General features: G+C 37.7%; 1 protein-coding gene across 2 annotated transcripts; it reads right to left on the bottom strand.

The window, feature by feature from the left end:
• Window positions 1-1,372: 1,372 nt before the first annotated feature.
• brd2a (bromodomain containing 2a) lies at window positions 1,373-13,383 on the bottom strand. 2 transcript variants are annotated; one of them, XM_079484176.1, is made up of 12 exons: window positions 12,742-13,383; window positions 8,238-8,532; window positions 7,885-8,022; window positions 6,846-6,981; window positions 6,558-6,754; window positions 5,994-6,452; window positions 5,754-5,882; window positions 4,990-5,205; window positions 4,605-4,870; window positions 4,150-4,466; window positions 3,041-3,169; window positions 1,373-2,789 (listed from the first exon to the last, which is right to left on the bottom strand). In XM_079484176.1, exons 2-12 carry the CDS (start codon window positions 8,508-8,510, stop codon window positions 2,659-2,661), a joined length of 2,391 nt encoding a protein of 796 aa, XP_079340302.1. In that variant the 5' UTR covers window positions 8,511-8,532; window positions 12,742-13,383; the 3' UTR covers window positions 1,373-2,658. The 2 variants fall into 2 exon arrangements, with proteins under 2 accessions (XP_079340302.1, XP_079340301.1); XM_079484175.1 differs by lacking the exon at window positions 12,742-13,383 and adding an exon at window positions 11,202-11,374.
• Between the last annotated feature and the right edge of the window lie 5,396 nt (window positions 13,384-18,779).

Genomic DNA, 18,779 nt, shown 5'->3' with positions numbered 1-18,779 from the left:
ACAAAAAACATGGTTAATACACTTAGTAATATGAACATTAATGTACAGTATTTATGCTGGATAAATAAAATAAATGCTATCAATAATTCCTTGGAAGGAATTTTTACATATCACAATTTGTTTTATAACATTGTTTAACAAATGTTTTTATCCAAAGCAACAAATGGATACATTATCTTAGAAAAACAAGCAATTTATCATACAGGTCCAGCAATATTAGTAGGACCACTTCAGAAGTAAAAAAGAAGGCATTTTTTATCGAACCTCTGGTTTGTCCCTGTAAAATAGTTGTGTCATACTGGGCGTACAAGTCAATCCTGTCTTTTTAATAAGCTTATCTTCAGATAAAATACAGGAAAAGCAAAGACTACCAGGACAAGTCCATGGGCAGGTGTGAGACCCCCAAAAAGTCCACATCTTTAGTGTTTTACACCTGTGGAGTTAGTTCAGTGATGTTTAAAAACACAAATGTGAATCATGAGAGATTAAGGCAATCATGCGTTTAGTTGCTCACTTCCTCATCATTTAGTTAAAACACACAAACAGCACAGAAAACAAGGAACAACAGAAACAATTCCTGTGAAACACATTTTTCAAAAAGTCACCATTTTGTCTGAACCTGAAAGTCCAGTGTAAGACGTTAAAGGCAGTTTACCAAAAAATTACAATTCTGGAGGTATAGTAGGAAAAATTAATATGGTAGTCAAAGGTGCCCCAGAACAGTTTCTTTCACTCTTTCATACATTCTTCAAAATATCTTATTTTGTGTTCAACAGAACATGGAAATGTGTAAAGCAATTTTTGTCAATGGTGGCCAAGAACTGTATGGTTACAAGCATTCTTCCAAATATCTTTCTCCGTGTTCATTAAAACAATGAAATTAATACCGATTTGGAACCGCTCAAGGGTGAGAAAATGACAATACAAATTTTGGGGTGAACTGTTCCTTTAAAAAGGCGGGGTAGTTGTTTACAAATACATGTTAGATTTAAAAAACATCATCCACTATTATTTATTAATTAATTGAGCTTATCTTAGCATCCTGCCACAGACAGGTTGCAAAATGCTACTTTGGATAATTTTATGAAATTTTAAAAACACTATGGTCACCTACTTTATAGCAATTTTTTTATAGGTTAATGTTAAAGACATTACACTGAATAATATATTTTATCCAAATCTGTGCCATCCAAAGATCTGTTCGATGGAAATCAAACCCACAACCTTCGCTCTGCTAATGTAATGCTCTACCGATTGATCTAAAGAACCACTTCTATATTTATTTTATTACATATGATTTGTTTTGACCCTATTCAGTATTTAATTGACTTATGGTTATATTGTAGTTTAATAAGTGAAGACAGTCAGCCAAAAGAGTTTAAGAACATCTTACCCTCTTTATTCATGTGAAATTTTTCATTTGAGGATTATGGTCACACAAAGCATCTGTTGAGATGATGCTAGTAGCTTAAGGTTTCTTTCTGTTTGTATGTTTGCTGTTGAACTCTTGGAAAAAAACTAAATCATATTAGCTGTGGAAACAACCAGCCACAACACTAATAAGTAGATTTAAAAGAAAAACATGGGTCATATTAACAGATACAAGCTGCAAGACTGTTACATATGTACACATTTTTGTGAAGAAATAAAATATTCGAGTCTCGTCGTGTAACAGTATGTTGTAAGATGCTGAAACTGTTTTCAAATTTTCTTTAAAACCATGTCCCGAATTTGAGGGTTGGATTGCTTTCCAGAACTCATAAATTGTGCATTAATTCTCTGGGCAAATAAAAAGCACACAAACAACCAAAATTTACAAGATTAATTCAAATTTACACCCACTTAAGCAGCGCTGTACCTCTAATAGTGCATCTCGTTCTCAAAAACACTTGTGATCGAAACCACATAATAAACAAAAAATAAATTATGTATATACAGATGCAGATGCTCAGCTGAATGTAAAGAGCATGATTCTGTATTTTATGTGCGAGATAAAATTTTGCCCATTGGGATTCTGACTGCAAGCAGGCTGGATGGAGAAGTGATAAGACTCCTCTAAAGCTAACATTGCCATTCAAACAGAGATGGTTGGCATTATTCCACGTTCTCCTGACTTCTGGGTATACAGATGGCATTTGAATAGGCGGAGCGCTGTTTTCACTAACGCTTAGAAGGTTCATTCAAATGCACAACCAAGCTTCAAAACATCCACGTACGCGCAAGCGTATATATGTCACACATACTCGCTCATGCAAACAAAAGTGACAGTAGTTTCCCCTCCGAGCCTTTTGTTTTTCGTTAAGACAAACAACTAATAGTTCAAACGAAAAGAGGGAGAGAAAAATTTCACAAAAGCAAAAACAAAGTCAAGATTTTTTGTTTTCCCTACCAGGGAAATACTTAAAATTCTTCTTTATAAAAGAAAAAAATAGATATTTATATATCTATGTACATGTATATACACAAGAATGGACTAACGGAAACAAGTCCCAAATAAGACAACGAAGCCTTATTTTTCAGTCACGTCTCTTTGTCCAATAGTTCCCAGAATTCTTTGCATTCACCCTCACGATGCTTAATGCGATAAATGCTCTTCATTCTGTTAACGTCTCTCCATTTGTGGGATGGAGTGCATTTCAACAAGGGTTTTTAATTGGTTCAGTCTGAATCAGAGTCACTGGTGTCAGAGGATGAGGAAGATGAGGATGAAGAAGATGAGTCTGAACTGGAACTGCTAGCGCTGAGGCGAGAAGCCACAGCATGAGGTTCCACCCCAGTGGGCTTCTCCGCTAAAACCGAGAAAAGAAAGTGATATTAGTCCATTTTGCATTGATTGAGCCAAGTCAGTCCACTCCATGGCTATATTAGTGACATCATCGTGCACCCATTACCAATCATACAATTACAGCACTTAAATAGCGAAACCAAAGAGTAATATTTGGTCTGACTCGTGTTAATACACATGCATATTCTGGAAAAGAATACATGTGGGATCTAAAGATGACAGCTACAAGTTCATATGTGAAGTGTCAGTTCTTACCTTTGGTTTTCTGTGTTTTTTTATTGCAATTGAGTTGTCCGCTGACGTCCTGCAGTCTTTTCTCCAGCTCCAGCTTCTTCTCTAAAGTTATCTCCTCACGAGTTTTACCTGCAGTGCTTTTGGTTGCCACTGGAAAACACAAGACAAACATTTAAAAAAAAACATTCATCAGGACCGTCCACTAGTCATCCAACAACAGAACAGTAGTTTTAGACATCATTCATTTCTTAGATTAGCAAAAGTAGAAAACAATTATTTTACACTATACTGGTGAAAAACTAATATTCAGGCCCAAGATTCAACCCACCAAACAAACCATTCTTCCCATCTTTACAAACAATATCAGTTAAAATGTTAAATGATTGAACACAGCCACATGGGGTGTGACTCTAGCTGATGTCACATCTAAGTGATGAATGAAAGAACAGCATTGTGTTCACAGGAAGGGCAAAGGTCAAATGACGGTCTTGCTGTGGAGTGTTTATTAATGGATCAGTTCACCCAAAAATAATTGTCATCATTACTCAGGAAAAATTACAATTGTAGTCAAAAGTGCCCGAGAACTGTTTGCTTTCCTACAGTCTACAAAATATCTTATTTTGTGTTCAACAGAACAGAAATTTATAAAGCAAATGTTCCTACTATCACAGTCAATGGTGGCCAAGAACTGCTTGGAGAAAGATATTTGAAGAGTGCTTGTAACCATGTATTTCAGAACTAAGAAATGTTTACAGATTTGGAAAAAATCAAGAGCCAGTAAATGATGAAAGAACTAAACATTTTTTGTGAACTGTTCCTTTAAAGATTTCCTGCAGTCTGAGTTTACACTGTTAAACGGGGTGGCTTCTCAAGCTTAACATGTCAACGTTACAAGTAAATTTGTTCAAACCAAATACTCTTCGAAGACACTACATATTAATCTTGACCTATACAGTAGTATTTATATGAGATTGGCAGAAACTGCATGTGCTACCTCATCTTTAACATGGGATGGTTGGGGTTAAACATTGTATTATGGGTGTTTTTTAAGTGTAGATCAGCTGCTAAAGAAGAAATATTTTAAGTTTACTTAGTCATTGAAGTAAATTTTAATCAAGATGTGTATTTACCAAATGATTTCCGGGGCTTCTTCCGTAAACACATCATGACATATCTCTCCAGCTCACGTAGTGTGGACGGTTTGAGGGTCTCAAAGTCGATCTCTATCTCCTCTGGGTTGGTGTCACGCAGCGAGGGTTCTCGCGACTGGATGATGTGCACCACGCGACCAAGTTTCTCGCCCGGTAACTTATTGATGTCAAGGCTAAGTTGTCGTTTCTCGTCGTAGCTCATAGGACTGGTCTCCTCCTCTTCCTCGGAGTCATAGTGGGGAGTAAGACCACCGTGGCTCACAGGTTGGGCGATGAATGCAGATTTCTTTGAGGATCTGGAGGAAACATGAAAAATGTTAATCAGCTATAGAAATAAAAAAGATTCTCAGGCAACAGGAACAGGCAAAGCTTCAGAACTGAAATTTTGCAGACGTTCACCACTCTGAGTTCTACACATTTTTTCAGAAACTTACTTGCTCTTGCTGCTCTTTTTATTGGAGCTCTTTTTGCCCTGGGTGGACGACGCAGCTGATTTGCTATTCCTCCTGCTCTTTGGTGTCTTTGAGAGCTTTGGCGTTTTTGCCGGCCGGATGATGGCCTCCTCGTCCATCATGCTCCTGCCTCGCTTATGTTTCTCCGGCTTCTTCTTTTTCTTCTTGTCCTTCTTTTCTTTCTTCTTCTTGGGTTTTACGATGGGGGTGGAGGACAGCGCGGCCAGCTGCTCATGCACCGCCTTCAGCTGCAGATGAATGAGTTAGTGAGTTTACATGCCATTTCTAAACCCAAGGTTACTGCATCTCTCAGTAAACATTCAACTACTGTCTTTGAGCTAAAGAGCCGCTTCAATCCTGTACACACCTGTTCTTGAAGCTGGGCCAGGCGATGCGCTCTCTCCTCCTCGCTGTCGGAGCTTGGGCTGCTCTCACTCTCGCTGCTTATGTCGCTCTCTGATGACGAAGAGGAGGAGGATGAGGAAGAGGAGGAGTGACCGCCCAAACCACCACCCAGGGACGCAGGTGCGAGGGACTGCAGGGGCTCGTCGGGCATCTTGGCGAAGCTAAACTCGAAGACATCCTGAAAATACATGTTTGATGAAAACATGAAACAATACTTGTTTGTTCTTGACTAGATTAGTTTGAATCTACAACTTATTAGCATTCAAATCTCAAATTCAAATTTGTGAAATGTTTTTTGACATTATAGTTAATGTAAGCCTTACACTCTCAAACAAGAATTTGAGTAAAGCTGTCAACACCTCACATGAAATATCTTCTTTGCAGCGTCTATACAAGATAAATCCAAATATCCTGATACATTTCACTTTCACTCTAAAGCTTATAAAAAGTCAGGTGATGTTTCTCGTGAACATAAGCGAAACATAATACTCATCTATGGATCAGGTTAAAACTATTTCTAGAACTGAATGTGGATAACATTGTAACCGTTTACAAATTATTAATCTCTGCTACAATGGAGACGTTTATCGCAAAAGCAGATGTACATGGAATATGATAATCAACACTTGATTATTTCACTGTATAAACTGTAACAATGATTTTTAATGGGAATGTAACACATCAGACTACAGTAGACATAAAGAAGAGAAAGCCGTGCATCTGCACCTGTAATTTTCGTGCCATGGCCACCACATCGTGCTCTGGAGGATTGTACTTGTAACAGTTTGAGAACATTAGCCTGATGTCAGCGGCAAACTGAAGTGCATCCCTGTACTCTCGATGATCCATTTTTCTCTGCGGACAGACAGAGACATGGACATTTGGTTAGGACCAGCTCGAGTCAATGGTGCTGTACTTGGTATCATTCTGTGGTTGGTATACCCAAATAAACCAAGTGGCACACACCTTTATTGTGCTCAGATCCATGGGATACTTGATAATATCATGATAGTCATGAAGTCCCAGTGTTGTAGCATCCACCGGCTTGTAGAAGGGCCAGGCGTAGGCTGCGTGTTTCTTGGACAGCAGCTCTTTGAGAATCCCGCTGCAGTATCGAAGCTGCTGGCTAAGTTTCCCACGCCGCACCGGTTGGTGTGCATGCTGGGAGTCAGGCAGGTCTTTCCGCGGTGGCTTGATAGGCCTGCCGCTGCCTCCACGTCTTGGGAGAACATTGTCTCCGACCAGGCCTCCAGTGTGGCCCATGCCAAGAGACAGGCCCTGTTTGGGGTCAGACCCTAAAGTGGAGAGGGTAAGAGGGGAGTCACCTCCGCCCATGCCGAGACCCATGCCACCCACGCCCATGGTGAGGGGCATGCCTGTGGTGGTGGGGGTGGTGGTGTCTGCCTTGCGTTTGACACCCTTTTTCTAAGGAAAGAGAAAAATCATGGGAAGCGAAAGGTTTTCAATTGCATCTTAACTAAATATTCTAAATAGCATTTTATATAAATAAACGTGGTTCTTGGTCCTTACCTTAGCAGTAGGCTGGGTAGGGGGCAGGCCCAGCAGTGTGGGTGTGCTATGCTGGGGGACCAGAGTCTTTGTTATTAGCATCTGCGGCGGGGTGGAGAGGACAGAGTCTGGGGTGTCTGGAGTGGGTGGGGAGTAGGTTGACTGGGACACAGATGATATAGCAGGAACTTGATGAGCTGTTGTTACTCCACCTAAGGCTAAGAGACGGAAAATAAATGCATAAACATTTGGATCAGGACAATTAAACAGCGTCTAAATAAATGCAACATTGAAAATTTCTATTCTTACCCGATTTGCGAACTTTTGGGGGTTTGCCTCTGGAGGCCGCCGAGGGAATCTCTTCTTCCTCTTGGGGCATCTGGGCCACCTTCTGCAGGAAAGCCTTCTCCAGAGACTGAGCCATCAGGACGATGTCATCGGTCGGCTATGAGACAATAGGCAAAGAAGACTTTTAGACCACATGGCACACTTTAGATGATATAACTATAGTGAGCATTTAGATCTGCAAATCAACAAATAAAACCATCCTTAAAACATCAAGGTAGGGCTGAACAATTAATTGCATTTGCGATTAAATCGCGAGGTGGTGAAACGCAATTTTCGAATCGCAAAGACTGCGATTAATTTTGGGGATGCACAGTGTGATGTGACCCTGCTCGGAGCTGACCAGTACCGTCTCAACAGCATTAAAAATGTATGACATTTTCCCCAAAGTGCTCGGGATGGAAGCTTGCTCTTTCGTGGTGACTGCCTGTGAGTGACAAGTGCGTTGCACATCATTCACATTGCGATTGCTTCGCTCTCCATTTCAGCATGCTTGCCACGCGTCTGAATTTGTACCATGAGCGGCGGCTGAAGAACGTGTTGCACCACATGCACGCCGCGACAGCGCCTGTCTCCATTTGGGCATGCTTTCCGCACATCTGCATTTCAAGTAATGAATTTGTACATCGACCTGTTGTGCAATAGTCTCAAGCTTGACAGGACGTGTCACTGTGAAAACTTTAGTGTAAAAGAGCAACAGCATGGATATTTTCGCTGTTTTGTGCGGATGATGCTGCGCAGTGTATGGTATTATGTGTGCTAACATTAATGCTACCTCAAGGGCCAATACTACTAACGTCATGCAGCACTTACACAATAATAAAAGATATTTAGGAGATAATACCAATATGAAGTTAATATTTTAAGATTGTCTAGTAAGTTGTGTTTTGGTGCAATATGATGCATCATCATATGTTTATTACAGTGACAGTTTATTACGATTCTAAATCGTTCAGCCCTACGTCAAGGCTTACGATCCTTAGAAGAAATAAACTGAACTGACCTTGTTGTAGATGTAGCAGTTGGTGAACATGGTGTTGAAATCCTGCATGCACTCGCCGGCACTTCGGTAATAATTGTTCTCCAGTCTTTTCTTGATGGTGCCCATGTCCATTGGCTGTTTAATGATTTTATAGTAATCCTGAATGAAATAAGAGAAAAAGTTTTAAATCTGTTGAAGTTAAGTCCAGTCTTGTGATTTATTGTGTGTTGTATTCAATTCCAAAACAATTATAAAATTTATTAAATATCATTTTTCACGCCTCCCTTTCTAAACTCCCTGTTGGTGCTTGTTATCTTAAAGTCTCAAGGTCTCAAAAATCTTGAACCAATTTATTCTAAAATATAAAAACTCACTGGGAGGTTGAGCTTGGCGGCATCCACTGGCTCGTGGAAAGGCCAGGCGAAGTGATGCCTCCAGAGTGTCTTAACTAAAGCCTTCTGAAGGAACTGCAGCTGGTTTGTCATACGGCCCGGTCGATTGAGGTCCCGCACGGGAGGTTGAGGGGGTCCAGATGGAGGTGCATGGGGCAGAGCAGGCCCTTCGAAACCTTCATACAGCAACGACGGCTTGCGGATGCGCTTGCCAGGGCCGGAGACACCCTGATCCATCATTATGGCCCCCTGCATGCCGTCGTTCCCGCCCAAAGAGCTGTGGAGAACAGGAATGAGATTGATGAGGGAACGGGGCTGTGTAGAGCATATTGGAGAGCAGTAAAACTAAAAAGACGCAAATATACAGAGAGGCTACAACATTCTTGATGTTTTACAGCAGATTTAACTGATCCGTAACTAAAAACATGCCAGAGATAATACAAAGAAAGGTTGATGTGACTAAAGGAGAACACATACAGGTAACAATCGAAGTAATAAATGGATCAGGCTATCAAACAAACTCTGACTCAGTCTTCATGTACCAATATTGATATGCCTTCTTAACAGCCTTTTCGGCAGTATATTTGCCTGGGTTTGGGTTACACAAAATAGCATATTTCAAGCGGATGCAACCATAGTAAAACTGGAAACTGGGGTGGGCTTCTAAATCAACCTATATTAACCCAGAATGGACATGGTTTTGATTTTCATTAAATACCAACGAGCCTGGCCTCCATTACAAACCAAATATTATTCCCAACCTCTGGCCTCATGTAATTCGTGACATCATTCTAAATTAAGTTTACAATAGTCACAGTAACTAGATGATTATTTGCCATTTGAAGAAAGCAGGAAACATTACCCCACCACTACTGTCCTAATAACCCTTTGAAGTATTTTTTGACATACCCCTCAAGCCTCATTATGGATTATTTTTTGACACCTATACTTTACATTAACATTGTATCAGTTACACCAATGCTAAACCATTATTTTACAGTAAACTATTATAAACATTGCAAAACATACAAGTGATCTAAATCCCTAATGAAATGGTCTGGATTCAGGTTTATTACTTGATAGTGCCCATCAATTGGTATAAATGTTGCATGTCACATTTACTTTATAATTATGTCAGTTAAATTGTCATTGTTGGGATTTCCAATTCCCTCCCTAAAACTTACCTTCAGTGGTCTATCTTACACGGTCTCTGTAAATATTTCTTTATTCTAGTGCTCCATGAAAAGCAGAGTTCAAAATGTATATCACAATTATTTTTAGCCGATTTTTTTAGCTGACGGTTATGTAATATAGCATAAGGAGTGCAAAGTACAGGCTACTTAAGTATATACTTGAGATAGCATTTCTCTTCATTTATGTATAATGTTGCACGCCTTCTTTCGATGTTTCTTTAGAAGTAATATAACCTCCATCAATATGCACTGAACATTAACCAACTGAGGCAAGAATATAATTTACCCAAAACACTTCAAATTTTACTTTAAACTTTTTTTAATGTTATTTAACTTTCCGGATACACCTAACACTATAAATCAAAGACATTAACCATTTACGTTTATATTTACCCAATCAAGAAACAAAGGACAAAAGTTTAACAGAAACTAATGCTGAATGATACAAGGTCACAGAATTGAAATTGAAAACGTGTTATTTTTATTAGGGCAAAATATCTGGAATACAAACAATGTTTGAAAAGTAAGAAAACACTGTAAAAACAAAAAAGGTTAGCATAAATAAAACATGGATTCCCTCTCTTTTAATGTGGGTCTGAATACATTATCCGAACTACTGTAGTTTGGTTGGGAGGGGGCATGATGCCGGGTTCAAGTCCATTGTTAAACTACTTGAGTTACCAAGCAACCACAAAGAAACACCTCCACATATTATCCGGTGTCGTACTAATAGATTTTACAAATCAATGGCGATCACTATGAAAAGCCGCTTTGATCTGATCACTCATAGACAGTGATGGAGCCGCGTGCAAAATGTTGACAAACTCCACGTGGTGAAACGGAAGCGCATAACATGGGACTAGTTACGGGGTAACTTATAGCATTTAATACGAACTACCATCATCACCATGCAAGATAAACACATTAAATTCAGCTATACACAAATAAACCCTGACAACAAATTAAACTAGATGAATCCATGTACATGTTTCCGTAACCAAGGAAGCCCGCCAATAAATATTTACGACCTATATCCGATGTCTACGTATTGCACACCACCGTAGTGATAACAAAAAGGTTAAAAATAAACATAACGTTGGTGTTTTTTATAACAATTCCCGTTATTTTTTGACGTAACTCGCTGTCGATACACATGGTTATCGAACCCTATAAAACCACAAAAATATTTTTATGAACGCAGTGGCTCTCAAATACGTCACTTAAATATCCCATACCCCAAAACAAACATCCGTTTGTCCATGTAAACATTTCCTATGATTTGAGTTATTAGATACTGATAGCATTAGCCGAGCTGGCTAAGTTGCCGTTAGCCCCTTAGCAAGGCATTCAGACGGGATTTACAGTCAGTTTTACAGTCCGGGTATCAAACGATAAAAATGAGCGGTAACGTTTCCACCCGACAGTTAAAACATCGACAAAGAAACGTCATTGAACTGCCTCTCTGAGTGAGACTGCGCCTGCGTAGTGGACGCGTCCAGATGCTCGTTAAAAATGCACTTTAAACAACTTTAAAGACCAACAGCAAACTGACGCTGCAAAAATTAAAGTCTCCAATGCAAGTGCCATCGGAAAGGCAAACAACGTAGTGCAAATAGTCCGGTATTTCCCGCTTTGTTTTGCGACAGATTACAACCGATTAAAACAAAATAATTTCGGAAGATCCCAAATATTAACAATAATCCAACATTTTCGTTCACAGAACAAGAGTAATGCCATTTACTCCAACCGGTACCTGTCAAAGGGCGGGCTAATGGCCGTCTCCATCGGGATGGATCCGGATTCAGTTTATTAACCGGTTTCGTTCGAATATCCGAGTTTCGCGGCCTTGTTTTCCAGACTTCCTCTATCTTCAAGCTCACAGCTACAATGAAATGGCGACGTTAAGGCTCCGCCCGACTTTTTATAAACCCGACGACGACTCCATTGGCTGATGTAATGCCATGGTACACACCCACGCACTTCCTACGGGCCGATCTAGACGTCCGTCAAATAGGCCACGCCTCTAAAGCACTTTGAGAACATTTCGTGGATTTCCGCAGGAAAAACCTTTTATACGTGAACTACTGTCGTGGAAGATATAAGACAATCATACAATCTATTGTTTTTGAGAGTAGTTTTAAAAACGCGAGGATCAGAAAACAAACGCTTAGTTTCTCAGGGGTTTCTGTTACGTCGACGTAACTCTAACAAGCTTCGCTGATTGGTCCACCAAAACTAAGGCGCCATCATCCAGGGCAAGTTGGAAACACGCCATTGGTTTAGCGGATTAGTCACGCGCGTGAGGCAAATGCTGCACACGCACACACAGAGCTCTCCTCGTTTTACACTCGGTTCCTCGAATGCCTAAAATAAAACAACAAAACTTCACTTAAACTAAGAGCTGTTCAACAAAAATTTGTAATATTGCCACGTCCCGAAAAGCTACACGGAAAACACGACGACATCTAACACAAAACCGGTGTAACACTGTGAAATTAAGACAACACAAACGCAAAAAAGCATCGTAGCGAATAAAGATTAGCAAAGCATGTTACGTTAATACTATCGAAAACGGATAAACTACTCGACGCCCTTCACTTTCTCGTTCGATTCAACATGGCCTCCAAGGAGTGTCCGCCATAAAATGACGCAGCAACTTTGTTCCTTCAAACGACGAATTTAGATGGTTAAACATATTACACACCACCACAATATGTACCAAAACACGCACAATTAACCAAAAGTTGAATTATAACATGAGAAAGGCATCACGGTATCAATCGAAAGTTCTAGAATAGTACAACAGTTTAGGCCACAACCGAAATCTACCCACCAAATCCAAAACGACCCACATGATTTAAAACTACGCTTGTTTGCCCTGTTAAGCTATTATTTAATGCGGGACTATGAATATTAACCGACATTTTTCATTACCCCGGTTAAATTCTTTTCAGTAAACGGCTGAACTACATAAGGCTTTCCTTCTAAAACGATGACCAAACATAAACCGTCTGAAAAGTCGCCTTAAAATAAACAACATTTAAAAAGTTTGAAGTGTAAAATAGCCTGGGACCGCAGATTTTTAGTAACTATACTGCCACCCATCCCCCACTCCCAAGGTTACTGTTATGAAACAATGTCACAGATTGTCAGAAGCCATAAAACACACTAAATCGGCCAGATGTGTTTATCTGTAAGTTACTTAAATAAAAATGTCTAATTTAAATCTTGGTTAAACAATGGTGAACAGTAATAAAAAAATGTCATAAAAATACAGATCTCCTTCCATATACCTCTATCCAGATTAAGTGAAATAAAAAGGCAAAACAAAAAATATCGAATTCCTCATTGTTTTAAAAAATCCTGTTTTTCTTCTTGTCTTCGGCCACGTTTCTTTATTCAGCACATTACCCTCAAACATGTCCGACTTCTTCTTCCCCATTCATTGGATCGAAGTGGGGGCAGGGAGAGTCACGTGACACACACACACAACTGCTCGTATCGCTTGAAAAACCCGTTCTAAACAAGATTTCGAGAAACACGTCGCCTTTTTGAAAAGCATCACACACCAGCAACATTCCCCAGTGATCCAAGATTTTGATTTAAATAATCCATAAACTGTAAACGAATAATCAGTCAACAACGTTAATAAATCCAGAACAAAGAAGACGAAGACTAACGTTGCAGCGCCATGATTGGATGGAAAACATCACGTGTTCCGCAAAGCCTTGCGCCAACGCAAAAATAAACCAGATGGTTTTTCACCCAGATTATCTTCTAAAATAATGCAATTCGATTTCCTGCTTGTGTTGGTTGCGTTGGTTCGATGTTGGAGTCCAGTTAAATAAAACGCGTCACATAAATAAAACGATAACAAGCGCAAGAAATCCGTGTAATCAATAGCTTTCATCTCCCAAGAAAGCAATCTTCTCTGCGCATGTGCAGTTTCATTTGACTCCCTTTCCCGAAACCCCACAGTTGGTGTGGCCTATAAAATTGTTAATGTGTTGACTGTTTTTACTTGAAAAACACCTAACCATTAAATATAAGCAATTTAAAATTTAAATCATTCCCATCAGGTCCCAGCGAAAGCAGTATTTGATGCAATACTTTTTTATTCTTGGTGATATCTTATTTTATTGTGAATAAATAGAAAAAGTTATACAGATGAGTGTCTCACGATTAATCAAGTATTCAAGTTATAACAACATTACAAGATAGCGTATATTATCCACTAATTTACCTTTGTGTTAAAAATATGATTATATGGTACTCGTAACAAATAGTTTAGGCAATTAATAAGGATATTTTTCTTCCGAAGGCTTAATGTATTAATGTGTTTGAATGTTTGAAAAAACATCTAAGGTTCTTATCTATTTGACTGTTGTACAACAAATAACAAGCCAATAGCGTCTCATGGAAGAGCCTGACAAATGAGAAAACACAAGCCTGCCTGTCACTCAAGTCCCACACAGCTGAGCACAGACAACACAAACCCAGTGACTCAGCTTCACAAGGCAATTTGGCCAGCAGGGGAAACAGTTGCTCTGATTCTTGCTCTTATACTTTCTTTTTCATAATAGTTTGATGTTCTCGGAAACGAATACAGTGGGTTGGGGGGAATCATGCACTTGTACAGTGTAATGGCCAATGGTTGGTTTTGGTTTGTATTTTTGTTATGTTTTGTTATGATCAATTATCAGGTTTCTTCACCGACAGACATGCTTTGTTTAAAGACTGAACTGAAACTATTAATTATTGCGAAGACCTTTACAATGAGGATTGTGGAGTTTTGTCTAAGATTGTGCAATCATATTTTATTCAACAACGGATATAACAACAACATGTAGTTTCATTCACAATGTGTTTGTGCTTATGTAATTTATTGTCAATAAATGTGTTTTTACGTTTTATTTATGTAACTTTTCCAATGTATTTAAGTGATAGTAGAAAGAATAAACCTTAAAATGTATTGTCTGTTTAATCTTTATCTCCTTAAACTCAGTTTCGGCCCAGCCTTTGTGTGGTGTTTAATTTAGGAGACAATCTGGCTAGTCTTCTACTTTAATTGTTGAACTATTAGCAGTGATGGTCCAGTGATTCTGACAACCATTTGCACTTCTTTTCTAAAAGCAGAAACAAAGAACCATCCGATGGCTTTTACGCTTCCACTTCACAGGTGTGAAGGTTTGGTATGTAACTCTATTGTTACATTATTGCTGTATTTTAACCTCAGCAATACATAATCCACTGATAACTGTAGAAATAAACTCAAATGAGATAAATGTAGAAATAAACACTGTTGGAAAAAACTAAATAAAGCTGCCTCAATAAATTCCCTTTATTCATCCATTTCATTCAAATATATCTGTTCTATAACCCAAACACAATAAAAAATGCTCAAGATTTGATTACAACTTGTGTACTATACAATAAATACATTTGTATGTGTTAAATAACTCTCGAATTTGTGATTTTTATATGTACAGACTAGTTATATTATTATAAACCTCCATTCCTGTCTGAAGGGATTGGTATCACTCTCATATTTAAAGTTGTGTAATTTCAGGTGGATAAACAAACTAACTAACTAACAAAAAACAATGTAACAAACTAAAGTAGGCAAAATAAAAGAGAACTGAACTCGTTTCGTTATACACCGAGACGGGATGAGTTCTTATTCCGTATACAACAGCGCCATCTATCGTTTACATTGAGAAATGATAGAAAGCAATGGAATAATACCTTTCATTCTCTGTTATCATATATTTTTTTTATCGTTTTAAACGGTTCGTGTCTCTTGGTCTACGTAAAAAAGTCAGTGAAGACTTTCTTTATATATACTTTGATACTTTTGGTGAATCAATTGTTCAAAAGAATCGATTCTCAAAAAGAATCGGACTTGTCTATAAAAAATGGCAACAAATACAGGAGACAGGAACGACGTCAACTCTGTTGCTGCTAGAAGGGAAACAGCTACGACCGAAAGTGGTGCAAAATCTCGCCATATAATTACAATGAATTACATTAGCTACCTTACATACGTAAAAATATATTAATCATATATGAACTGTTTTCAGCGCGACAAAAATGACATTGAAGTGCGCATGCCCAGTGAAGGGAGCTGTATCCCTTCTAGTCAAAACCCGTCACTCAATGAAATTCATAAAGAAGTAGAAGTAGTGAGAGTAAATAAAAGAAACAAATCTAAATAAACTTAAAAATTGTTAAATAAGTATCCAACTGGTTTGTCTTACTGCATAGAAGAGTCGGTAGTCCAGGTTGTTTGTACCTGTCATAAGTATTTTGAAGAGCGCGTGCATTTTGAAGACATATCTTAGAAGTATCAGAGTGCAAGAGAGAAAACTAAAGGATATAATTACAGTTGATTTTTTTGTCCACAATCTTATCACAACTGTGGTCAAGCCAGTCGCTTTCGAAAACTACGGTCAAACTAGCCCCATGTTTTGTTATGCGTGAATATACTGCGCATTACGGTAAATTCCATACTGCAATTGATTTATAGGTTTCTCAGTCTGTCAAAATTTAATTCATAAAAATGCTAATACATTCAAAAATGTAATATGACAATATTATGCATAAAACGATGTACATATGGTATTGAAAGAGAACCTTAAACCATTTTTTACTGTGTTTTTTTTAAGTAGGACTACAGGCCTTCAAAATGAATATATAGGCCTATGTAATATTACTTCTATAAGTTCAGATAAATATTAAAAGAAAACTATCCGATTCCACGGACTCATTGCACTTTATAATGAGAGTAAACCACAACAGTCTGTCAAACGTTTATTTTGAGTTTGAGTTTATTTAAAGTACAAGGGTCCCAGGTTCGATGAGGCCAATAACTGTGCCACGTGTTTATTTTATTTTATAAAGCACTCTTTAATCAATGGAACGTTGTACCAAGGTTCTGTACAATGCACTACACAATAAAGAAATTATTAATCCACATTACATAATGTCACTTTAAATAAGCAGACACACAATCTCAAACCGGGTCGTTTTACTTTCATTGAAATTAAAGTTTCTTGATAGTGTACACTGGCAAAGCCATTTCTGAAAAATTGCATAGGTGAAATTTTTGTTTACCAATGAAAGGCGAATAGAAAAGTTAAAATATTACACTCCTGCAATTTGTATTTAGCTCATGGTATTTCCACCTTCATACTCTCTAGATCCAATGTGACATGTTGATTACAACATTTCGGTGTCTTGTGATTTATATTGAAGAGGCTATATTAATATCTTCTAAACTAGAGATCATGAAGATTACATGGTACCACCTCATTTGGCATTAATTGTTATGGCTGAAAAATTAAACATTTCATTATGCATCTACGATAGAAAACAACATAATTTTTATTTTGTAAATCTATATCAGACATTGCCGTTGCATATGTCTCTGACATTGGGTGAGAGTTTTACAGTTTTACAATCAATCTACTGGTCTGCTGTGTGGTAACAAGAACTTTATTTAAGAGACTGACCAACAAAAATATTATAATAAATAAGTCACTTGGGACCCCTGTACATTAAAAACTCCATAATAAACAGTCCTGATATTGTTTGTATGACAGACTGAGGTGGGATACTCTCATTTTTTAAGTGGAATAAGTTTGTGGAATCAGGTAGTTTTCTTACCTGAAGTTATAGAAATAGTACATGTATAGCCAGTTTGAAGGCCTGTACTTTAATAAAGAACACAACGGAAGAAGAATAACGTGTTTCACAAACATACAGTAACAAGGGTCAAGTTTTCATTCTGATAACTCCACAAAAAAGTGTCCACATGTTTTAATATTATTGGTTTCTTTTGAGTGATGTTTAATTTATGGCTACTTTAATGTGCTTTTTGTACACAAAATACTCTCACTTTCTTACAATATGGTTAAATGTTTTCATAATTTCACTTACAAAGCTCTTTTATAACATTTCTTAAAACCCCCTGACCAAATTGAGTCAATATGTAGCACTGAAACGGTCCACTATCTTATGTGGTCCTTTAAACATTGTCAAATGTTGTCAAAATATGACTTTTAACAGATATTTACAGTATTCTCAAATATTATGTTATATAATAGAGGCCAATTCTAGTAATCTCACAGTTAATAGCGGAATTTCATAAAAAGTAGCTTTTTCCTAAATTGATGGTAAAACGAAATTATTTTAGAAAATTATAAATTTGTCGTTTAGCATACACATTTAAGCATGTAATGTGCTGCCCATTGATGTGCCTTATACACTTTAAAAGAGCTATGTATTATTTTTTGAATGAATTGTCCTTCTCAAAAAGCACTAAATTAAAAAAAACTAAATTAACTTAAGGTTTACATTTATTTGAAAATTAATTAAATATAACAAACAATTGTTAAATAGAATATAAACAAATAGTTTAAAAACTCCTTGATGTACTGGTTTCATTATTAAATACTGTATGTCAACACAAGAAGAAGGCTGGTATATATATATATACAGGGACAATGCATATTAATAAAAATTTCTGTCAATATGCCGGGGTAGCCAAATGCAGCCAAAGCTGCAACCAAGCTGTAATATTAACCATCGATTTAGTAAGCTTCTCAGCCAATATGGTATTGACAGATGGATGGACGTTTGTACATAGTGTATTTTCTTTGTATTTGAGAAACCCACGTACCACAGGTTCACCCTAAACCAAAGATTACAGGTGTGCACTGAAGAGATGACTTGAACAAAACCACATCACCGTGTTTGTTTGCATCTCTACTAACCCACAAACCATCAGACTTCACACTACATATATTGTTTTATGTGGACAAGTTTAGAATTCAAACAAATCATAGAAAGTATAACAATAAGAACAAATTTATAAACACAACGTTAGATGTTAATGTTTAAATATATGATTGGGCTTGACATGTATAGAAAATATTTTATCATAATGAAAAAGTTTCATTTATTCACAAGATGGCGCTCGTGTCTGTGAATTACAAGTTGGGAATCAGGCCAGATTTTGTCTTACGTTTGTTTTTGATTGGGTCAGTGATGCGCAAGATGTTGCCATGTGAGTGTGGAAGTTTTAGGTTTGTATTATCAGACAACAACGTGTGTGCTCTTTTTACCTGATGTTTAAAAATATGTTGCTTTAAAAATATTTAAAAAAACACTTTTCCAATTAAGGACAAAATCATAAATAACAAACAACATAAAGAAGAGATGTTTTAATATCATTTTTTTCCTCTTCTCTGACAGAGTCAGCTCTTCACGACATCTAGAGATGCTGTCCTGTGTTCAGTCTCATGGGGTGCTCTTCGCCAGTCTCAGCTCC

Source organism: Barbatula barbatula (assembly GCF_947034865.1).
Source record: "Barbatula barbatula genome assembly, chromosome: 21".
Lineage (NCBI taxonomy): Eukaryota > Metazoa > Chordata > Actinopteri > Cypriniformes > Nemacheilidae > Barbatula > Barbatula barbatula.
Note: the sequence above shows the minus strand (reverse complement) of the source record. Positions and strands in the feature narration are given on the sequence as shown.